This window comes from Lichenostomus cassidix, chromosome 11, assembly GCF_008360975.1.
Source record: "Lichenostomus cassidix isolate B80296 chromosome 11, HeHo_3.0, whole genome shotgun sequence".
NCBI classification, from domain to species: Eukaryota; Metazoa; Chordata; class Aves; order Passeriformes; family Meliphagidae; genus Lichenostomus; species Lichenostomus cassidix.
This window is the reverse complement of record NC_139492.1, coordinates 9,505,674-9,530,326: the sequence shown is the minus strand read 5'-3', so window position 1 is coordinate 9,530,326 and position 24,653 is coordinate 9,505,674. Positions and strand designations below refer to the sequence as shown.

The 24,653-nt window shown below is 39.4% G+C and overlaps 1 protein-coding gene and 1 long non-coding RNA gene across 2 annotated transcripts in view; one reads left to right on the top strand and one right to left on the bottom strand.

Moving 5' to 3' along the window:
• LOC146432284 (uncharacterized) overlaps nucleotides 1-24,653 on the bottom strand; it is a 560,777-nt gene that overhangs the window by 502,911 nt on the left and 33,213 nt on the right. The window contains exon 2 of the long non-coding RNA XR_014854530.1: nucleotides 10,763-10,833. This is a non-coding gene — a long non-coding RNA (uncharacterized LOC146432284). The remainder of the gene's footprint in view (nucleotides 1-10,762; nucleotides 10,834-24,653) is intronic.
• Nucleotides 6,445-24,653, top strand: part of MMP2 (matrix metallopeptidase 2) — a 29,461-nt gene continuing 11,252 nt past the window's right edge. The window contains exons 1-8 of the mRNA XM_085071842.1: nucleotides 6,445-6,780; nucleotides 10,239-10,465; nucleotides 11,889-12,037; nucleotides 14,174-14,302; nucleotides 15,755-15,928; nucleotides 19,990-20,163; nucleotides 22,050-22,223; nucleotides 23,281-23,436. Of these exons, the coding sequence (XP_084927968.1) occupies nucleotides 6,637-6,780; nucleotides 10,239-10,465; nucleotides 11,889-12,037; nucleotides 14,174-14,302; nucleotides 15,755-15,928; nucleotides 19,990-20,163; nucleotides 22,050-22,223; nucleotides 23,281-23,436 (1,327 nt within the window). The 5' untranslated portion in view covers nucleotides 6,445-6,636. The remainder of the gene's footprint in view (nucleotides 6,781-10,238; nucleotides 10,466-11,888; nucleotides 12,038-14,173; nucleotides 14,303-15,754; nucleotides 15,929-19,989; nucleotides 20,164-22,049; nucleotides 22,224-23,280; nucleotides 23,437-24,653) is intronic.

Genomic DNA, 24,653 nt, shown 5'->3' with positions numbered 1-24,653 from the left:
TCTAAAGGAGGAAATGGGGGTAGGAGAGGGAATCAAATGACTGCACGCCTCTTGACCTTACCATCTTTCCAGTCTATAACAACAGGGATCTCTCTGTTTAAAAAAAAAAAAATTCTGTTCTGAATCTGCTGTGATGAAATGGAATTTGCATTCAGCATACATCACCAGTGGTCAGAGGGAATCACTGTCTCCATCAAAGATTGTGCACTGTAAATCCTTTGCTAGCTCAACTGCAATATATTTGATTTTAATTAAAGTTCTGTCATGAATTATAAAAGACCATATCTTCAAAGTCATTAATTAAGGCCCCTCGGTGTCTGAATACCAACACTATAATGACAAGTGAGGTGTACAGTGACTAGCAACAAGCGGCTGCCCAGCAGCAGCAGCAAAGCAAGCAGAACTATTATTCTGACATGTTCAGGTTTGCATTTGCCCATTGTTACAGCAAAGAGATCTCCCATGAATACCAACAGAACAGCAGTGGGGAATAGTCAGGCTTTGGTGTGGCACTATTTGTAAGTAATGTGCCTCTTCACAGAATTTGAGAAATGGGTCACTCGGTGCAGTACTCCTTAGGGTCTGTCTCTGAAATCTGAAAAGCAGAAATGCCATAGCTCTGTGCTATGGGCTTAGGAGTTGATCATGCAATCACATCAATTTAGCTCTTGCTCTGGCTGTGGGGGTAGGGGTGGCTGCCTTGCTAGCAAAGGGCTTGGTCCCATCATCTTTACTCACATATTACACTGCAAGCTGCTTTCTGGAGCTCAACAGGCCCTGGCACAACACATGGCACAAGGCAACACCAATGGGGACAGCAGGATCTGCTCCCAGTGCTACTGAGGATCATGCTGAGCTTACCAAGCCTCACCAAATGCAGCAGCATTGGGACTTCTTCTTCTGAACCACCAGTATGTGGAAGCACCAGTATGGAACCACCACACTTGAAGACAAATTGAAGACAAATTGAAGACAAATTAGTTCTGCACATTGTATCCACAAGGTCCAGTTCATTATCAAATAAAAGAAGTTCATTTCTAATTTAGTAGCAAGCTAACAAATTTTGTCCATGTGTCAATGGAACTTCATATCCTAACCTAACTTTCTAGAACAGAACGGATGAGCGAAACAAAAGGAAAAATATAATTACTACCTTAAATGCTGAGAATCACATCTGGTACCAACTGTTGACCCTTTGTACATTGTCCCACTCTCATCTCTTCGTGCACACAAACACACACACTGATTTCCAACAGTTTAAAGACTCCCTCATGTGGTGGTCAGATATGGTGAATTAGATCACTGAATCCTGAGCCAGCTGCTGAGCAGACAGAGAACACATCCAGATAATAAATTATGTGGATGTTTAAAGCTTAAGTTCTGTTAGGATCAACCCTTCAACATACAGGGCTTAGATCAGCTCACTTGCCTGCCATATAAATGAGTTCTTGCTGAAGTTATTAATCCTTTTAAACTCAGTGGGGACTGCTGTTACTAACCATTGCTTCCTGGAGACCACCTTACTAAAACAGATAACTGCTAATATCATGCCTTCCTCTGTTCCTCCAGGGGCACACATCTCCTTCAGTCAGCTGCAGGAGACACCACTATTTCTGTTACAGGCTCTGAATGGCAGGAGCTTGGAGCTTAGTGACTTGCCAGTGTCAAACCCCAGAAAGAATGAAGTCCCTTAGTCTGTCAGTACTGTTACTTGTATAGATGGTCCATTTTCAGCACAGCTACCACTAAGAAAGAGCACTGAGTAGATAAATGATTCCTATACACCTCAGGCTCAGTGGGGTCTCAGTCTGGCACCAAGCTCATGGCCTTGCTACTTTCTACCACAGTGCCCTGCAAGTCAGACATGTGGCAGAAGGCATCAAAACCCTCTTTTAGCACAGTCTAGTCCCATGCTATCTTCTCTAAGCTCTTTGGTTTCCTGGTACTTATAAACCTCTCTTCCGCAGACACAAAGAAAGAAGGTTCTGGAATGATGATCCAGGAGAAATTACAAAATGGGATCTCTGGAAACAGAATGAGTCACGAGGCAACCCTGGAAAACCAAAAAGTAGCCAAAAGTCTGGCTAAACTGGACCTTGGGATAGTTGCATTGGCACCTTTTCTGAAGTTCAGGCAAATTTTTCCATCACCTGAGCTTTGGATTTTCCTTGGAAGTTCTGACTGAAACACTCTAAGAACAGCACATTAGCTCTGACAACTGTGATCGGTTACTTCTTTTCCACAAATCCTGCTAAAATCAATGCAAGGCCATCTACATTACTCAAACTTGTTTTGCTTCCTAAACTAGAAGCTATAAACTGACAGCACATGACCTAGAAAACACATGAGAAGAGGTTACACACATGTACAGAAATAATTTACTTGCAGACACACAACCCACTGAACCCAGTTAGAACCAGCTGAGCTGGTAATCAGAGGATCAGCTGTTTTCTTCAGATCTTAATTGTTCTGATGATTATTTATTTCTTCAGCCTAGCAACAGGTTTCAATTTAAAATATGAAACCCCACCAGGAATAAATCCATCATCCTCCAATGGCCTGTGCTCACTGACAACTCCGCCTAACATACTCTTCTAGAACCATGAGGAAATCATCAGCTTTTGATAAAATTTTGGAATTAGTGACAGTAAGAATTGCTACAGTGCATTTCTGGAGGGATAACTACTCTGTGAGCAAATTACCCAGGACACCATCTGAAGTCTAATCTTGAAACTGCTGAGTGCTCCTGAATCATTTCAAAACTCATTTTCTGAAACAGAAAAAGCCTTTGATAAAAACAGCATGTTAATGCATGCTCATGTTTCTCTTATCACAGTCAGATCTACTGAGATATGTAGCTTACAGCTCAAAAGACATCCTGATTCCCTTTTTACTGTTATTATTGAAGTATGTCCTCAAAAGAGGTATTTGCCTTCTCAGATGGTGTGGTGTCTGCCATACAGTAACTATTAATGCACAAAAGTAGACATTTAAAAAGTAAATCTGGCATCACAAAGTAGATGGTTTAAAATTTTCAATATGGAGTGGTTCTAACCTGAAACAAACTCAAGAACTACAGAGGAGCTTTTTATTACTCAGGAGAGATATATCAATGTGTATATCAAATAAATACCTAATGTAAAAATTATATGCAACAGGGAAACTAATTTTTTCCACAAATTCATAAAGGCTGTAGTAGGAGGTATAACTGTTCATTTTCTGTAGCTAATCCAGAGGTAGCATCTGTTTACATAGACAATATATCTTATAGAGGTTTAAGGTAAGAGAAAGGAGATCTAGGTCATTGTTTCAGCTCTTCCATAAAGCTGGTAGATGTCCTTATGCTGTCTTCTCAGCAGGGCTTTTACTTCTTTGTTTCGTATTGCCTCTTTCCTTAATTTTTAGCTTCAATGGAATCTACCCAGAAGTCACTAATTACTGTCAGAGGTAATCTCTTCAGAGTATGGAGGGCTGAGGAATGTTTATGCACTAAACACTAACAGCAAATAACCTGTCAATCTGTCAATGTCAGAATACATCACTTCAAATGCTTCAGAGTCTGTCTCCCTGATTTTAAGATTAACTAGTCTGAGATAAGAAAACAGATCATACCATGTCTTCAAATTCAGCTAGATTAGTAGGGTGATGGGGTAATTTGGGCTGTAACCAACCTTAAAAGTCTTTTAGCCCAACCTCTGACTCAAAGCAGAGGCCAGACAGCAGCAGAATGTCCCTACTTTCAGGATCTAGCACCACTGCATTCCCAGCCTGCAAAAGCAGCACCTCTGCAGCACATTAAGAACAGGATGATGGCATAGAGCTAAAAGACAAATATAAGGAGGTAAGAAACATTTTACCCCAATTTTAATCTCAATACGATAGAACTTCTACTCTCACAAAGCGTCACCAGGATTTATTTTGCTTCACCAATCTGAAAGAAGGCAGCTCAGCCAGGCTCATAAGCTGGTACTGATGTCATGTGCTAATGGAAGAGAATGCCTTTCACTGACTGCTCAGAAACTCAACCTGTTGGTTCACCCAATACCCATAAACCCAATATTCCATTATGTATTATGTTTTCTAATTGAATATAACTTGCTTAACTGCTCACTCACTGGAGTAGTACCAGCAAAGCAATCTACCAGCAAAAATGCAAACAAAGGTGAGAAACAATGCTTCACTGCAGGTCTGCATGATTTCTGTTGCTTCACCAGGATTTTTTAGGAAGCATATTTAGAAGGTGACCTCAACCTACTCTCACTGCCAGCAAAGATAAGAGACAAAATACAGTGAGATTTTTAAACTGCACAGACCTCACAGTTCATTCAAAAATTTCCTCATCCATTTCTGATCCGACGTTCATGAGGACAGACAGAGAACAGAGCATTCATTAGTTTTCAATGAGGCTTATGAGTGCAACTGGAATGTGCCAGGACACATTTGGCTTTAAACAGCTTCACTACAGTACCCTTCTAAATGAAAGCTGCTAAGCTGTCAGAAATTGCATTAAAATTCTTATGAAAGTGACGTGGTTCTTATGCTTTAAGATTTACGTCAGCCCTTGACCTAACACAGAGCACAGAAGTAACTGGAGAATTTGCAACATGATACATAGTATTTTTACTTGCTTAATTGAGACCTAAGAGTAACTTGGCACATGTAGAGAAGGCTTCCTTGGCCTTTGTCCTCTTAGAGTGCCACATGGCCAGATACAAATATGAGCTGTCATCACAAACAAAGCTGAAGAGTCATTCCCCACAACCAAGTACCAGGCTCTGGAAAAAACTGGATCATATTTTCAGAAGTGCTGTTTATTAAGGCAACACTTTAAATGGCCATGGATTTTTGCTGATAGGGAAAAGCTAAAAAAGAATGTGTCATTTCAAAGCTGAACGATTACGGGAAAGTTGTTCACTGTAACTCAAGTCACATCAGATTCACTCCTGAAAGGATGAGTGGGGATAAATACAAAGCCACTTGCTTACAAAGACAGCTCCACTCATGCACAAAGTTCCCGTAACTCCTCTTTCTCTCCTGAGCATCATGTCGTTTCCCATGGCCGATTCACCCAGCAGCCCTGCATACAGTGGCTGTGTTGGGCTGTCAGTGGAAGTGTATGGGCAGCAAAAGCCCCTGCAAATGCTTTTATCCTTGAGCCACTCAGCCACCACTTTGAAATCCTTGCCTTTATGTAAGACTATTCTTGCCTTTATGTAAGACTATTCACTTCATGGATTTTGGGGTACAGTTAGCAAAATAGCTTGATATTAACAGAAATCAAAAACTGTCAATATCAACTAATCACAATTAAATATCAAATATCATCAGTAAACACCAAATACCTGCAAAGTATTTTCGCTTCATTAAAAGCCCTGATTTGTTAACAGGAGTCATATCTGGAAAACTTTCATTTACCATTCATTGGAAAGCTGTGACAATCTCTATGGTGGCATACAGGTCAGAGGAACTTTCATAGCTGGACTCGTGTTTCATAGAAACTGCAGACCCTTGGCTGGCCAGAACACAGTTTGCAATCATGCAGAATTGCCAACCTCCCACCTTGAAAAGTCATGAGCCAAACACCTAGACTAGGGATATTCAGCTAAAATAATATTCCACTTGTAATAGCACCTCAAAGCTGGCAATACTATGAATGACACAGTATATGGACTGTCCATGACAATGGCCATATTTACACCAAAATTTCAGATTCATGCAGCTGCACCAGGTGACCATTACAAGCAAACACTGAATTTTGCACAATTTCCCTGACATCAGTTATTGAAGCTCATTTCTATTGCTGAATCTGCCTAATTACCTTTTACCCTGTATGAGTAAGGTGATACGCTGTTTCTGTTGGTGGCAAAGCTTCAAGCTGCTTCGGAACTCAACAAGCCACAGGAACCTTACTGAGAGCTCTGCGTGTTGTGCAGGGAGCAGGGAGAGAGTGAGGCTCACACTGAGCCCTGAGCAGACCCACACTCTGTGTAGCCTCAGCAGGAGGGGGGACAAGAAGCCTCACTCAGCTGCACTGGCCTGGGCAGGGCACCTCAAAATCCATAATCAAAATGTTTGTTGTAAGGCATTGTGTGTGGGAGCACAACCACACATGACTAAAGCATATCATTATGTCTGTGACATAAAAATAGGCTAAAAAAATAGTAAAAATTCTTAGCCAAGAATATGTTTAGTAATTTCTTTCCCTCTTCTTTTTTTTTTTTTTTAAATTTTAAAATATATTTGGGACACTTTGTCTTCAAGATTAAGTCAGGTTTTGTATTTTCCCCCCCCTCTGGCATAAATAAATGCTTTCACATATACAAATGAGGAGAAAACGTGGTCTCTTTCAGCAATAATAACTATCTGCCTGTTGCTACCTTAAAATCACAGCAATCACATCTGGTAACTGCCCTTTCCTCATGTTTCCACTAGTTTTCAGACTTCCTCTTGTGGTAGCTTGAGACTGCGCATCTGGATGTTTTAAACATACAAAGGAATTGCTAGAGCAAGCAAAAGGGAAAACGGTGCTGAGAGTTAAGATGTGCAGATAAGCAACTGGTGCACTTTGCAGCTAAAGTAACGGAGAGGGAGTGGAGAAAAACTTTTTCCAAGGAGGAGAGCACAAGTTTAGGCAGAATGAAGACTCACTTTGGCTGTGGCTTCATTTTTAAAGTACTATTCATCCAAGTATATCTTTTTAACAGAACTTTACCCGCACCGTCACCAATCATTAAGTTTCCCGGAGACAGCACTCCCAAAACAGACAAAGAACTAGCAGTGGTAAGTGTTGGTTTCATCTTTGCTTTGGATTTATATTGTTGTTTCATAAGCAGATGTTTCTTTCTTGTTTCAGCTGAGGTTAAGGAATGACTGTAGCTATTCTTTCCCTAGAGTCTCTGGAAGTGCTAGCTAGCTAGCAAAGGTATCAGCTTTCAAAAGTTAAAACTGGAGCCAAGTAATGTTTCCTCTCTTAAAAGTTTTAAAGCCAGCAAAGAAAGTTGGTTTTTTGGGGTTTTTTCCTTAAGTCTCAAGATACAAAATATTTTCATTAAATCATCTCAACTGTAATCAAAAGATTGCAATGGTAAGAGGAAAGAAGGTCGAATAAGAGACACCCAATGTTGTTACTTAAATCAAGTAGAAGTGAGGGCAGTCGAGACTCCCTTAATGCATGTATCATGGCTTTCAGAAGTGTGTTTTCCAGATTGTTTACCATGTGTTGCATAAACACAACTTTAAGGGACACTGCAGTTGAAAGCTGGCTCGCATTTCAGAAGCCGTTGTGTCTAGTTTTGACTTTGGAAAACAATCTCATCAGAGGCTTAAAGAATTTTTTTTTCCCAAATCCAATCTGGAACAAAAAAAAGGAGTTTGGATTTCTGTGATATTAGCAAATTATAGCTAAAACACCACAGCATTTTATTCTAACCTATTTTTAGCCCAGTGGACCTTCATAAAAATGACATTATAGGGAAGTCCATTTAAAGGGAGATTGAGATGGATTGTCCTTATTTTACCATGTAAATTATAGACATTTCTCTTCTCCAGCAGTAAATCCATTTTAAGGAGGATTGAGATAAATTATTCTTATTTTAGGACATAAAGATTTCAAAGTTGGTCACTTTTCTTTAGGAGTTTGTGTGCATCTTGGGAAAGCTTGCCAGGTTAAAGAAGGTCTGGGGGAGGGTAGAGAGAGAATTTCCAGTTGTGAGCTGTGTTGGAAAGTTTAGGAGAAACAAACTGACCCACAAAGGGCATTCCTCAGTCTTTAACAAAACAAATTCCCCCAAGGGTTTGCCTTAGCAGCACAGTAGCCAAGGGCTGGGGGTGGGGGAAGTGCACTGGGAGAGGAGAGTGGGGTCCCACATGTCTAAGAGCAATTTAACCAATCTTAGATATCTATTTTCTTAGACACAGCCAGGCTTTTATTCAATTACAGCAATCCACACCTCCCCTTGTCTCTGTTTCTTTCAAACAACCTATTTATTATGTGTGCTCAGAGGAAAATTACAAGCTGGTTTAACACTGCAGTTCTTCTTTGTCTTTCTTGGGGTATTCTTGGGCAATGTTAACTGTCTGCCTTTCCTCACACCCTCCATCAGAGCAGCCCCAACACTCAGCATCAGAACACAAATTGCTATGTTGCAGCTGGATCCTGTTTCATTAATGGGCTGGATCAAAATTCCAGATCACCACAGCTCCCTGCTGACTCTGGAGAAACTGCATTTCACAGCCTAGGCCAAGATGTGGTTTGCACAGACATTACATTTTCTTCAAGATTCTCGCCTCATAGAACAGCTGATCATGGTCATTTCTCATCTTCAAAAAAATCTCCATTTTAGGAAAAACTGAAAGGGGTTAGCTTTTTATTTAGAATTCTAGCAAGTAAAATTCTTTACCATGCCTCAGTTTATATTTTCGGTTGTACAGCTTGCTCCCAAACCTAAAATGGCAAGAGCAGCATCCTGGTCCTTCAGTAAACTTCAGGCCTGATGTACAGTCTATATTATACCATGGTACGTCATTGGGGATGCAAGCAAAAGCATAAGAAAATCCATCAAACGACATGAAAATGAAAATTAGAATAAAAACCAAATGGGCTTGTTTGAGTATATTCTTAATGCATTTCACATAATTTCCACCAGGCCCTATTAACTGTGTGTAGACAGCAGCTCAGTGGAAGCAAAGATGAAACCACTCTGTGACCTTTATTGGCCAGTGCCAGTCTCCACTGGAGAAGTACCACGTCAGAAGTTACAAAAATCACAAGAACTAGCCATAGTCTGTACATAATCATGATGGATGGAGGACCTTCTGAAGGAAATGGTGTAACATCTTGATTAAATCCTTTTCTGAGTAAGCCCTGAACCATTTCCTATGCTGGGCAGATGAGGTTAGTCTGGACTTCGTGAGGAGAGTGGTGAAATGTAGGCTTGACCAACTGTGGTTATCAAGTATTGTCTGCTTTGTTTTGCTGATGTTGTGGTCTTATCCCCAGTCTCCTAGGTGAACTTCAGCAATTAATTAGACATATGAAACAAGGTTTCCCTTGGGAATACGTTCTGGCACAAGAACTTAAATGTGCAGTCATTTTCTCAGGCTTCTTGTAATCCACAGTTTGAAACAATACTCACTGATATTCCTTATATATTTTTGGCAAATATACCTTTACCTTATTTAGGTGTTTTCCTACCTTGGACTTGTAGTTAATGTTTGGGATAGAATACCTGAAGGGTGTTTATTCCTCAGCTACAGACAGATTTAACCAGAAAGATCAGTAACTTGCAACCTTCCTGTCTCATAGCACCTTTGGCAAGGGCATTTCTCAGCTCTGTGCAGTGCCAAGCACCCATTTGGGTGCCATTTGGGAATACCTACCATTTCACATGGCTGTAGCATTTCTTTCACAGTGGGGCATAAAATACTGTAAACCCATCCTTAAGAGAAGGAGAGGAGACTTTGGTGGGTATTATTTTAGGCAAGAGATGAAAATAATGGGATTTGTGCCATCTTTTTGGTCTCTTATGACCACACTTTTTTAATGAGAACTTTGGGAACTGCCACCATGGCTGTATCAGAAACATGTCTGGCCGTAACCTGCTGGAGCATTCAGTGGAGTTTTAAGTATACGGATATTGATTGGCTGCAGTGTCCAAGCAACTGAGATGTTACCAAATACTTTTTTCCTAAGGTTTTTGCAATGTTTGACTGAAAAGCAAACACATACAACATTCAAACAACTCTGTGTGGTTTGAATAAAGAATGGGGTTTTTCTATGCAATCAATGTGGTCTCATTTGTGGAGTTGCTTTGGTATCTTCACAAGTTTCTCAATAATCCAGATTCTTCCAATAAAACATTACACAAAATCTAAAGCTGTAAGCAGATTTATACATCACAAAGAAACAGAAAAAAAAAAGACAAGCCCATTTTTACTTTGTAGTTCTACATTAAAGGTCTATATTCTAATAACTAAAAGCAATTCATTAAGTAAAGGTGATAGCTAATAGTAGAAATGATTGTTTAATTAGCAACATCATGTGATCAAGGATGCTTTGTGTCAATTAAGGAGACTCGGCTGCTCCCTCACTTACTAGTGATAGTAATTTTGAAAAGAGAACTTGCAAATTACAGGTGGAAAGCTAACATGGAATTATAGTATTTATTTGTATGGTATGTATTTGATTACCTATTTATTTTATAAATTTTAAAGTCTTTGTTCTGTGTTTTTTTCCCAAGCAATACCTGAATAAATACTATGGGTGCCCAAAAGACAGTTGCAATTTATTTGTCCTGAAAGATACTCTGAAGAAAATGCAGAAATTTTTTGGGCTGCCTGAAACAGGAGATTTGGATCAAAATACTATTGAGACAATGAAGAAACCCCGCTGTGGTAACCCTGATGTAGCCAATTACAACTTCTTTGCAAGAAAGCCAAAATGGGAAAAGAATCATATAACATACAGGTACTGACTGCTAATGGTGGGTTCTGCTCACATGTAACCATAGCACTTCCAAGAACAAACAAGGCACTTAGAAATGCAGTAGCTGTTTAGAGGGCTAGACAAGATTCCTTGAACTAGAGTCCCCTTGTGTTTGCTGAACTACCAGGTGCTTTAACAAACACCTCCATCATTTCAAGCTGTAACATATCAGGAAGAATCATCTCAAGATCAACTTTCTGGTTCTGGCTGAAAGTAAGGAGATTTTGGGTTTACTCTTTGCTCTGCAGCAAGTATCCTAAGGGAGCTGGAGTATCTCACCTGCCCATCTCTCCAGGAGGACCACAGTACTTACTGATTGCAGAGGCCAAACTCCTCTTCATTCAGCAGTCCTAAAACAGGAGATGATAAAATAAAATTTAAAATCAAACTATTGTATTTCAGATATATACAGACATGAGTTACAACAAGCCTATTGCAATAAGTTTGGCACGTTCTAATTTGATCTTCTTCTGAAGAGTTAGGGACCAATACAGCTCTCATTGTAATAACAAAATCATTACCTTAGGTGGTCCATGCACAAACTTTTACCAGCAATGAGAAAAAACAGCAGATTTGTCTTAGTTGCTTTAGTCTGCTGCTTCCTCTCAAGTTTGGACTCAAAGCATCCCTTGGGCTGTGACTAACCTAATAAACACTGAAAAAACCTGTGGCAGCTCTCACAGCCCCTACTTGCTGATGTGCTTCCTCTGATTCTTCCTCATTCTCCTTAGGCACAAAGTAGTTTCCCTCACTATGCACAGCCCCAGCAGCAAAGAATCCGAAACTTGTCTGTATATGAAAGATAGCAGGATATAATATAAGGCACTAAGAAGTCCAATTAAAACACATGAAGAAGAAAGCAACACACTTAAGAGTTTGTCCCTTTCTCAGATCAGGCCTACAGCTTTATCTTACATGCTATTTCCTCCTATTTCCCCATATATCTTATTGCCAGTGTATCCCACACACAGGTAATGGATTAGCATTCCACAGGGATGAAATAACACACAGTTAGAGACACAGGTGAGGGAGAAGGGCTGCTTTTCTGTTCTTAATAAAGAGCAAAACAATCCACTGAAACTCTCAGAATGTTATAGAGCTCATTTTCTGGTCTCCGTATTAATGCATAACCCAGAATATTCTGTACAAGGCCCACTGCCATGCAGGCTTTACAGCCTCTGGATTTATAATTTTTTCCTTGCTGCTGCACCAATTCCAAAAGAAAATAAACAGTAAGTGCCACATCTAAACACCTCTTTGAATCAAACAAGGTGTTTAGATCTCATGTGCAGCAGTGTTACCCCTCAGCTGGTTCACTGCTGAGTCTACTCAGCATGTTGAGCAGTAAACAACTAATACAGGGAGGAGGTTTGTGTGTTACTTAACTATTTCTTTTACCTCCCAGGATTATAGGCTATACCCCAGATTTGGATCCTGAGACAGTAGATGATGCCTTTGCTCGAGCCTTTCAAGTCTGGAGTGATGTCACACCGCTGAGATTTAACCGAATACATGATGGAGAAGCAGATATTATGATTAATTTTGGCCGCTGGGGTATATTTCTCTATTTTTCTTATGGTTTTGGGTTTTTTTCCTTTCATTAATCCTCAGTATTAGAATGATCCACCCTCAATAAATAGCACCAGTGAGCCTTTCTGGCAAACTTTGTCCTAGTTCACACTTGGCTCATACAAGCTAAGCTCTAATTTCACTAAGACTTTTTTTTCTTTCTTATACATGAGAAAGCAAGAGAAGTATTTATATAATATCCTTACACTATATTTATCCTTCCAAAAGACAATTGCTAGGGGCAACATTTTATTTTTAAATTTACAAATCAGAAAGAGAACTGAGACATATTGGTAAAGATCTTCAGATGATACAAGCTGGCTTTCTGCCATGTAAGAGAATGGAATGCCATCATACCATTTATTTATAGTTTTGTATGCTGTTTTCCAGTGATAGTGGTGAGGGTTCTAACATACTGAAGCTTAAAAATGGATTTGTGGCTTCCACGTTTGACTCCATAGCTGGTTTCCATTCACTAGCATGGCAGAATGTAAGCTTTCAATGCGTTCTTCGGTCTTGAAGAATTTAAAAATATGGATCATAAACTGAACTATGCTTTGAATGCAGCTGATGATGGGTGTCTTGATTCATTTTTGTTGTGCATGCCCTCTCAATTAATTCTGGCTTTTCTTGAAAGAATATTTATGGTTTTTCTGTGTAAACCTGGGACATTTTAATTTCTTCTGGACACTCACAGAATTTTTAATACTAATGAAGATACTTGTGCAGCCAATCACTTGGGAGGTAGATTTTGGAAGTTAAGTGAATAGTTCAAAGAATAACTGAACTCTTTGTAAAAGCCTTCATTTCAAGCTGGTTTTCTTTGCTTTAGCTACTGATGAGTTGACCTCAAAAGCTGCAGAGATTTTGTACACTCAGGACTTCAGATCCTCATCCAGACTGGCTTGGTTTGCAAAAAAAAAAAAAAAAAAGTCTTATAAAAGCAGAAGTGTTTCTGCTGGTTTTAGTACTTGCTGGCTATAGCCAACTCAGAAACTGTGGGCAAAGAACTCCTTCTACATTCTGTCATTTCTATCACTTTACTGCATGCCAGATTCACAGAAGCTGAGACATCCATGAGGTCATTTTTAACCTTTCTCTTAAGCAAAAGATCCACTTGGAAATAAATGGGAGTAAAGCACCTAATATATGTCAGAATCTTCTCCCTGACAACTGACACGCTAGTGTCCTGAAGGGAATGAACTGAACTAGTATTAAGAGTGACACCAGCCTGAAATCAGTGGAACAGAGGAGAGAATCAGGCCTGTGTATTTAGGGCTTCTGTTAAATGGCAAGGCATCAGACCAAAAGACCAGAAACGATGCAAGTGGAGATGCTGGCAGGCAGCTTTGATGCACAGGTCAGTGTGGTGGGAAAGCTATGAATACCAGGGCTATGCCCGTGCCAGCCTGCCTTACCCACAAGTGGTGTACTTCCAAGAAAAGCCTCCAGTGTAATAACAGGAGATCTGCTTAACCTGCTGCTGCCCTGTGAGCTGCCTGAGTCTCGGAGTGCTTGAAGGGGAGGAGGAATAGGCTCCTTCAGGACTCAGAGCAGCAAGAGCAAGCTGGTTTTCCAGAGCTCACTGCTGAGACACCCAGCTTTGCTTTCCTGCTGGGCAGTGAGTATCCTGCACAAAGGAAAGAGCACAGCAGTCTGAGGTGTAACAGAAAAGAGCAGCCTGCAAAGTGAAATCTGCCTTTACTTTCCAATGTCTGTGTTGGAGAGTGATATGAATTACCTGAAAATATCCCTCAACTACAATATTTACTTTGCAACTCCCTATCAGCCTCCATTGAGAAATAGCACTGTGTGCAGGAATACATCTCATGTACAATACTGTACTGGTCTTCAGAATTTTTGATTCCTTTCCATGATAGTTACTAGATATAAAATAACATGCTGCGACAACTGCACTACTGACACTTAATGTTCTTTGTAAGAACTGGCCACTTGTCTTCTGGTTCAGCCTTGCCAGCACAACCCAAAGCAATAAATTCACACACTAGAGTATTCTGCTGCTGTCTTGGATGGGAAAGTACACATGATAATCATCATTCATGTAGAGACTCTGCCTGAGGTCACTGGAAACTGCTCTTTTTTGTCTGCTTGCTCCTGCAGAACACGGGGATGGCTATCCCTTTGATGGCAAAGATGGTCTCCTGGCTCATGCCTTTGCACCGGGGCCAGGAATTGGAGGAGACTCCCATTTTGATGATGATGAACTGTGGACTCTTGGAGAGGGACAAGGTACCAGACTTTTTAATGTTTCAGATCATATGGCCTGCAATTTAAAATGTTCTCTACATGTTTATGTAATTCCTAAATAAATGTTATGTAGGCTTTCCTTTTCTGTTTCTCTACTATTACCGCATGAAAAACTGAATTAACAATAGGCCTGATGCTGCATAATCTTTGTGAGCTGTGGGAAACTACAAAGCCATGGCTACAATTTTGGATGCTTCAGTTCTGAGGGATTCAAACTAGAACATCTTTAAGTTCATTTGTAAAAGGCAGACTGGTCAGTGTTTTTCTGCTGACATACCCTGTTTAAGGTGATTTAACAGCTGTGGCTCCAGCTGAATAGGATTTTATATACTCATAGTATCTTATAAACAAATGGAATATAAATCACTCATACTGATGACTGAAACAAAATTAATATCAAAGAGCAGATTAAGAGCATGTCCAAGAATCTTTCACAGGTAGTTTGCCATGCACTTAAAAGAAAATATCTAGATAATATCACCTGAACTAGACAAAAAAGGCCAAGTATTAGTAGTTTGGAATCTGTTTTTTCTCCTTGAATTTTGCTGTAATCATATAGTACTAATTAGAATTCTTGTCCTGTAAAGTAATTTGGAAAACTTAGAATAAGAATGCAAACTCATGTTTGAGTTTCATTTCAAATTCTAGCTTTCTCATCTGTCCTCCCACCCAGAAACAGAATTGAACATTAATACCAAAACAGTCATCTTCCTTCTGTTGAGCTTTCTTCCACCTTTAGAAGCACCACTAACTCTACTAACAGGACTGGATCTCTGCCTCACAGGCAGGAGGAAACTCTTTTCCCTATTAGTGAAAATGTTGCACAAGCAACCAGTTCGTTTCTGACATTAAAAGGCAGGCAATGGATAAGTGACTTATCTATGTACAACATATATTCCAGCACCAATACTCTGTTCATAAGCCTACACGTGACAAACTGCAATAAACCCCAGGATCTGGGTGTGTCTGTGTTCCCACCCTGTCCCCCTGTGCCACAGCAAATGTCACACAAGTCCCATTGGAAATACCAAAGTGTTTATGAGGCACAAGGCATGTTCAGTTCATGTTCAGCTGCTGCCTGGAACCTTTGAAACTATACTGAACATTTTAGACCATATTACTAAAGAAATTAAATTACTAAATGTATTAACAGCATGTTTTTAACTTTGCCTTGCCATAGTAACAACATATATATTTTTCTAGCCTGATTCTAACTCTTCACCATGAGTAATATCCATGTAATTCTTTTAAAATTCAGTTTGTATTTCAGCTATGATCATCTTGCCAATAGAGAGACCAGCAGCATATTGAATTTCAAAGTGGAAATTCAGATGGCATTTCCATATCAGTACCTTCCAGGAAAAGATGTTCAGGAACAGTATTTTTTGTATTAGTTGGTGCCCAATTTCACCACTGCATTTGTTCTCATTATAGTGGTCAGAGTGAAGTATGGAAATGCAGATGGTGAATACTGCAAATTTCCCTTCTGGTTCAATGGCAAGGAATACAACAGCTGCACAGATGCAGGACGCAGTGATGGATTCCTCTGGTGTTCCACAACCCAAGACTTTGATGCAGATGGAAAATATGGCTTTTGTCCCCATGAGTGTAAGTAGACCAATGTTTCTACAGCTTTTTCCTGGTAGACTGTTCCCTTCTTTGCTCATCCACTTCATCTTGTACTTTTCCCACTTCCTTTCCTTTTAGATAAAGGAATGAATGTCTTTCAGAAATCGTAAGAGTATATCAGAATCTGTACAAAATTATCAGAGGGTCTAAGAAAGCTAAGATTGTACTTTATTTCTACCGTTTCAGAATATGAACAAAACTCTGTTTCACAAGAATATTATTTCATATTTGGAAACGTTCAATTACAGATTAGACAAAGTGCATAATGCCTTCATGTAGCCAAAACCTTTTAAAATTATACACAAGATTATTATCTTTCAAATGAATTTATAACAATATCTTTCCTGTTAAAACAACAGGAACACATATTTCTGTGCTTGAAAATTTTGATGAGTCTTTACATCTTGAGGATATAACATTTCAGACGATTTATTGGTATGAATGTTAATTTCATCTCCTGTACATCACACAGCAGGAAACCTTTAGAGAAGCAATCAAGTATAATTGGCTGTAGCCTACTGAGGTAATTTATCAGCAGTGAGAAGAGTAGAGAAGAGTAGAGAAGATAAGGTGCTTTTAGCCACTTGTTCCACCTCCAGTTTTCAAGTTCCTGGCACAATATATTAACAGATATTCCCAGTACTCCAGTACCACATTCACTTATTACCCTTTGTACATAACCATTCATTTTGGGCAGCACAGAGTGTTTCATCACTCTTTTTACCTTTCATATCAAGCACTGGGTCACTAAAACTCCTGCCTACTACTCCTAGGTCATAACAAATAAGAGAGTTTTGAAAGAGACCAAACCAGAAAACAATGGTGCTATTGTCAGATTCATTCTAATCGTGCTTGAAACAAGGATTTTTCACTAAAAATTAGTATGTAGAATTAATAAGTACTAAACTAATTTATAATATGGCTACATGTAAGCAGTGAAGCACTGCCAGGGAGAGTTGGTTCTGAAAGTGAAGTTCCTGGAAATGCTCGTGTCAAGGTTTCTGAAATGGAACAGAAGGGTTTCAGCCTTTTGTTTCTGATGTATTTGTTTTGCAAGATCCATGAACAGTTATGCACAGATGTTTCTTATTAAAGGCAGAGTGGCATTGTTCACTCATTATTCCAAGGCACCATTTGCTAAACCCTAGCTAATAAATTCAGATAGGGGAGGATTTACATCAGAGTTTCTGTGTTGGGGGCAGCATTCCTGGCTGTTGGCCTTTGTTTCTCTCATGTTTAACTCACTGAAGTTAGTTCATTTCTTCTCATTCTAGAGCCACAGTGCATATAGGGAAACATCTTTAAAGCTGTGGTGCTTCACCAGGGTTTTCTAAAGCTAATCCCAGATCTCTACCCCAATTTTATAAACTGATTCAACTATAGTTTTTCAAAGAAAAAGGTAAAGCAGAAAGTTATCTACCTACTACACAAATCTTACATGGGTTTGCTGAACTTCTCCTTTGCCATATGGGATCAAGGGATCTTGACAGTTCTCTTTTCTAAACTCTACTGACACTACAGGCAGTTTAGGCTAACTTTGGTCTTCCAATATAACATTGTTATCTTCCAGTATGTAACAATCTGTTCTCTGCCTGTACCTCCCTCACACTGGTCACAGCTCTTACAGGCTGCAGCTGCCCCACTGCTCTGCCAGGCAGAACCCTCCTGAAGCTGCAGCTACCTCAACCTTGGATGTGTGCCACAGGGGTTTTAGCAGCCTTCCAGCCTGTGGTTTCCTGACATCACAACTGGTTGATTTTTCTAGGAAGAGCTAAAAGTGAAGTTCATATATTAGTAATGTCCAGTCTGAATCTGCTCTCACTTCACTGTACCTTTACCAGTTTTTAAATTGCTGAACTTACCATGATGCAGAGCAAGGCCCTTTAAGATCCCCTTACAAGTAAATTAGACTTTTGTTTTGGGGAAACTGACCCAGTCGCTGTCTGTAACTTTCATTTACATTAAAGCAATTTTATAGTTAAGGTGTGGAGGAGAGGGGATTGAAAACTTAATAAACTATTGTTGTTGCCATCACATGATGTAGCCTCAAGCAAACTGAAAAACTGTATTCTGACTGTGACTCAGAAGGGCTGCATGCAAAGCAGTAAGAGATTGACTTTCCATATGGTTTTTGCAACTTAGCCACATGTAAACCAATATAAAAAAGGCTATTAAAATGCAGAGTTTGCCAGACCTAGAGCTGGAAGCAGCTCGTGGTAAGTGAGTCATCTAAACAACTCAGTTTAACATTGCTCTCCAATTCTACCATTTATTAAAAAAATAAAGCCCTTCTCCAATCACAGTAGTCACAGTCCTAGTTAATGCACTTTTCCTAACTTCGTACAGCATCTGAGACAAAACCAAACCTTTGCAGCTTGCTTTTTTGGGGAGGCACAGTGTGAGTTGCAGGCAGGATCACTGTGTGGCTGCTCCCATGTCCAGGATGCAGAAGGATAGGATCACTCTCTCAGGCAGATGAGAAGTTCAGCAAATTTCTGTGTGTGAGCCAGGCCTGCAAAGCTCCAAGTTCTCTCATTAGTGGGACTGGAACTTCTATAGCTTACTGGTTCATGCCCCTGATGCTGTGGCCAATTACTGGTCTAAGTGTAAAAGGCAAAATGGACCATCTGTGTCACAATACCCCATTGTTAGAACCCTTTTCCAGTCACCCTCAAGCCAGAAGAGATCTAGAGGGTTTATTTAGGGCTACTCTAAAAAGAAGACACAAAAACAATGTCTCTTCCCACCGATGTATCAGACTAAGCAAAACCAAACCCCCTCAACTCCTACACAAAGACTGAGGCCTTAACGGCTGTTTAGTCATCAAAAACAACAGCAAAGTTACAACTAACCTGCCAAGCCTTCCCACATACACAGTTGGGTTTTAGCTCCAGCTTTAAACTGGATGACAGAGAGGGGAAAAGGTGCCCTTGGGCACCTCAAAAAAGGCCAAATCATGCATGCTGTAAACTGGGAATTCTAACAGATAAGTCAGTCTGCAGTGCTGTTCTTAAATCTCATGGGGAATTAGCATATCAATGCATGAAGGATTTTTTATCTCTGTTCAGTGCAAGGCCTAAAGCAGTTTGTTGCCTTCACAGTTTCCTCTCACCAGCACATGGCACAGAGGATTCCCACTGATAGAGCTGCCAGGAGACGACACAGTCAAATTCACAAGATGTCTGATACTCCAAGCCACCTGCATTTTCATGGAATTCAATTTGGACATACGTTCTTTAAATACCAGCATGTGAGACTGTGTCTTCCTCTAGATACTCCAGAAAGTTTAGTAAAATCCTAAAACTAATCCCAGAACTCAAGTTATTTTAATCTGTATCGTTTTAATCCTTCATCCACAAGAAAGATTTCTGGCTCTCAAAGTTGAGCCATGGGGACTCGTTTGTGCATATGGACAGAAAATAAACACTCTTCATAACCTCCCCTCCCCCAGAAGACCAATACCCAACCTTCAGGAACACTGACCAAGCAAAAGACAGGAGAAGCCCCCAGTGTTGAGCTTTGTTGAAGCAGTCATGTTTATCCTCTCCTGTTTATCTATTGAGTGGTTGAGCAGGGATTCTCCGAAATGAGAAGCTAACATAGAGGAGGAACCCATAAATTATTATCTGACTTTACTGTACACCAGCATTTTAGAGAAACTCTGCCCACAGTCTGCCATTCTAGCTAACATCTCTGACACAAAGTAAATGAATCAGTACAGAGCTAAGGAACGTGAGTGACCCTCTCAGAACCCTCTTTCTAAATGTTGTTTCAAGAAGGAATATCAAGTTTGTGTTATGAGTTGGTGTTAAGATCAGCCATTCCCTTCTATACACTTGTGAGACTGTACCAGCCCTGGGCTCTTTTGCCAAAGCATTTCAATGCTGGTGTAAAACAGAGATTCCAAGTGCAAAGTGCACCACAGCTGATGGGTGCCCACTGTCTGTCCTGATCCAGGCACCTTCCCACAGGCACACTGTGATTCCTTGTAGGTACTGAGCTTTGTGTATTGACATTTTGTTCTCTCCTTCTACCTACAGCACTTTTTACAATGGGTGGCAATGGTGATGGGCAGCCATGCAAATTTCCCTTCAAATTCCAAGGTCAGTCCTACGACCAGTGCACAACAGAAGGCAGGACAGATGGATACCGATGGTGTGGAACCACTGAAGACTACGACAGAGATAAGAAATACGGATTCTGTCCAGAGACTGGTATGAGGAATGTTGCTTGCATAACCGCACTCTAATTCGTCATTGTTTTAACAAGTCTTCTTTGGCACACATTCACCAGAGCACACAAAAGTTGATGTGTGCAACTTTTAGACACAACTTCAGCCAGAGGTGGCCAGGGATGTAACTGGAACAGGAGAAATCTGTATAAACAAGGTGGTGTGTCACAGCACACCAGGTTTGTCAGGAATACACAAATGGCATTGAACCTGACTGCATGGCTACAACTGCAGAATAATTACAAGCAGATTACAATTTGTTAATGGCCCTGGAAGAGAAGTCTCATGTGACAGAAGAAAGTATGAATAACATTTTAGCTTAATACTTACCATTACACTAGTAAAAAGAAATCCTGTTTAGTATGTTAAGCTTGTGTTAATAGATCTTTTCAGCAATTCAAAAGAACGAAGTGAAATGGTTTAGCCACGAAAATAGATTTCAGCTTTCTTCACACTTCTTTATACTTTTTAACTTGAGCTTTACCACATAAAGGAACAAAAATTAATTTATAGCCTTGAATAGTTTGGCAGGTGTTCATTTTCAGGATACACACTAGAGCCATAAGCATAGAGACTAAGTTAACCATGGCAGTTCTAAAATCTCTGGCTTTTAACAGAGCCAAGGGAAAGCTACATTCACACCTACATGCGTCCTGCTTTTTGATTTTTTTCATATCTTTTGCAAATGGCCTAACCATTTGCAGTACAGCTTTGATGTACCGATATTTGGCTTTCTGTTACTTTTGATAACGACATGTAACCCTTCTATTTTACATTACAGATGTCCAAAAAATAAATGAAAGAAAGGATCAAATTCATTATAACTTGCTACATGGTTAGGAAGAGAAAATTCTAAAGGATCATTCAACAAACAAAAGAACCAATATATCTAGAATCAATGCATTCAAAGTCCTAGGTAACACAGTCTCTACCACTGAAGCTAAGAAATACACTTAGTTTAAGCTTTTTTTTAATCATAAAAAGCTATTAATAAATAATAATGAATGAGAAATAAATATAAATAAATAATTAGGGACACAACCATCTTTTCCTCTGTATTGCTCTCATGTACCTTCCCAGAAGATACACCACAATTTGAAAGGAACTGTAATTGCCAGGTAGCAGTGTAAATGAATTTAAATGCACTTTATATCCTTTTTATATTCTGTTTATGATACCTACTTTAAACTGTTATTTTAAATACAGTTACATTCTTTTCCCCCTAGAAATACTTGTCCCCACACATAAAAATGTTATTTCTTATATATTACTGTCATATACTACATAGATGAGAACACAGGGGAAAATTTTTCAAGTTTTTGCAAAAATACAGGTTAAAAAAAGTTATCCCCATTTAATATATCCTTTTCTTTAGAAAATGTTTAAAATCATAGGATTTTTAACTGTACCCTGCTGTCAGGGTATATAAAGTTTATTCTTCAGTGGGGCACCCACTAGCCAGGTAGCTATTCAATAGCTCTTTAACCTTTCTGATACTTACCCTACCTTCCACATAAGCACTTTAAAACACTTTAAAATAACAGCAGGAATGAGCATTACAAGATACTTGCTGGGAAATCACCGTCCACAAAACACTGTGAAACTGTGAACAGAGTCCAGAGCTGTGAACATGAGTCCAGGGCTCCTTCTTACCCCCACCAAAACTATTGGCAAGTTCATTGCAATGGCAATATCTAGACTTTTTCCTTTTTAATTCTGTCAGACAATTTTCAAATACTACTTTTAATTTTACTTTTCATATGCCTGGAAGGATTGCAGTATTTCTGCTTCCTTTCTGTTTTTAATGTGTGGTTTACAAGATGCAAAAGGGGTCCCTATCTCATTGCATTTTCCCATCATTTTCCACAGCCATGTCAACAGTTGGTGGAAATTCCGAGGGAGCTCCTTGCGTATTCCCCTTCATCTTCCTTGGGAATAAATACGAGTCGTGCACAAGTGCAGGGCGCAACGACGGCAAGCTCTGGTGTGCTTCCACCAGCAGCTACGATGATGACCGCAAGTGGGGCTTTTGCCCAGACCAAGGTAACTCCTGTCATCAGGGCAATGCAAGGGTGACCGATGGCATCACATGGACAATGATTTCATGCTTATCGCTCCTGCTGGTTACAGCACTTCTCCCCAGCCTGAAATCTGAGCAAAATCCCTATATTGAAATGGGAGACTACAGCTAGAGAGTCACTGCCAGAGCTCATCTGTCTGAAATATTCAGATTTTCTAACGTTGTAATGATGTAGGATCCTTCCAAAATACAAAACCATGAAATAAATAAATAAATAAATAGATGTCGTTCTCCCCACCAGTTTTTTCTTCTAAGACTAAAAGGCCACAAGTAATATAGTATTTCACTAGTATGCAATAAATTATATACTGATACAAATTAGGAACAAAACTAAATGTAAAAAAATTAATACATTTCTGACCAATACTGCAGAGGATGAAAAATGTGTTTAAAAAGTGAGTGAGGCAGTATAAAGTTTATGTGATGAATATCGCTATTTAAAATTACTTTGGTTAATATTTGTCCATATTTTAACATGGGCAAAAGGTGTTTTACATATTTACAGATAAATGCTAGACTTGAGGATTTATTTTAGGAAGAAAAAATCCTGCCAAATTTCAGACCATTTGGGCATAATTGTTAAAATGTCACTCTGTGATAAAAGGGTATTTTTAACCTAACAATATTTGGCACTGATTCAGAATCTGTTTTTCAGAGACACAGATTTATGAACCTGTTTATCACTTACAAGCCATTTCATGGTGAAAAGGAAGATGTAATATGTAGATTGCGAATTTAATTCTTCTGTACCTAAAAGGGATGTCCAATGCTATTTGCTACACTTCCCTTTTTTCACAGAAGTATTAAGACTTGGTCAGAGTCACTTGCATGAGAGACAGCAGCAAACATCACCTACAAAAGAGGTTTTAGAATCCTTCCAATGAAATGTCATTACTGGCAATACGTGTGACATTCACCATTGGCTGTAAATACTGCTCATTATTATTTATTGTGAACAACCTGCACGCTACAAGTCCATTTAAATGCAAGCAGCTAATGCTGTCTTACTGTGTTATTCAGGGTACAGTCTCTTCTTGGTTGCTGCCCATGAATTTGGCCATGCTATGGGATTAGAGCACTCTGACGACCCAGGAGCTCTCATGGCTCCTATCTACACCTACACCAAGAACTTCCGACTTTCGCAGGACGACATTAAAGGAATCCAGGAGCTATATGGTAACGTCCTCCCTCATCAGCAAAAGTTATCAGAAAAGCAGGCAGCACAGGTTGAAATCTGGGACTCAGAACTTGCAATGAATTATGAACTGCACAATCCCACCAATGCCAGAAACATCCTCTGCTCCTTTCTCCCTGTTTTCTTCATATTACCAGGCCTCCTACTTCAATCAAATATCACAATTTAAGGATGACTAAATTTACTGAGTGAAAAGGAGCATCAAAATACCCCATAAACAAACCTTTAAATGAAAATTTCTAGTGCCTTTACTGGGACAATGAAATGCCATGTTTTTGTCTAGCTTGAAATACCTGATGTGGGTAGGTTTGGATGTTGCTTTCTAGGACACTCTGAATTTCCCAGATTGTGACCCCCTGCAACTGAGGAAGGACATTGTTTCCTGTGTCCCAGCTTGGAAACAGTTCACATTGCCTTCCCACAATTCAAGCTGTACCATCACAATAACATTTGCAGAAAGTGTGGGAACTGAAACTTCAAGATAAATGTATTTGGCAGTCTCCAAGAGAAAAAATGGATTTAAGTATTTTTATGTGACTATATCTTTAACCTTTGTTATTTTCTCCACAGATAGTCTTAGTAAAATGCATAAGTAATATAATAATTAAAATTCCTTTTGTGCATACATTTTCTACTTTGCAGAGGCGCAAACATACTACAGTCAATTAAGCAGTCATTCCCATACACCATTTCCCTTTCTGTGCTTTTCACTTTTCTACTGAGAGATCTTTTTAACTGTAAGTGACCATATTCTACAGTATTCAAGGCCTCCGGAATTTTAATAAGAATATACCAAAATTATCACCACAAGAGAAAAAATCTGATTTGAATCTTCATTATTCCTTGTTCTTACCTGCTCTAATTAAGAATGGGAATTGAGACATGAGCAAGATTAAATAAGTGTTCTGAGCTCACACCATGTATGTTTGATAAGAGTTCAGAACTTAACCCAGTTGCCTTAAAGCACACTTCAAGATCCAAGACAAAACTATCTTTCTTCCTCTTTTTAACTAATATAATCCTTTACAAACTACTTTCTATGAAAAACAAGTATTCATAAAAAAAACCCTTTGTTTTCTCCCATTATTATTATTATCACAAATCAGCTACACTTTTTTTTTTTCTCATACAGTAAATTAACCCAATGTCTGAGAAAAAAAGGCAAATGCCTCATATGGCAAGACAGCAGCAGCCAAAT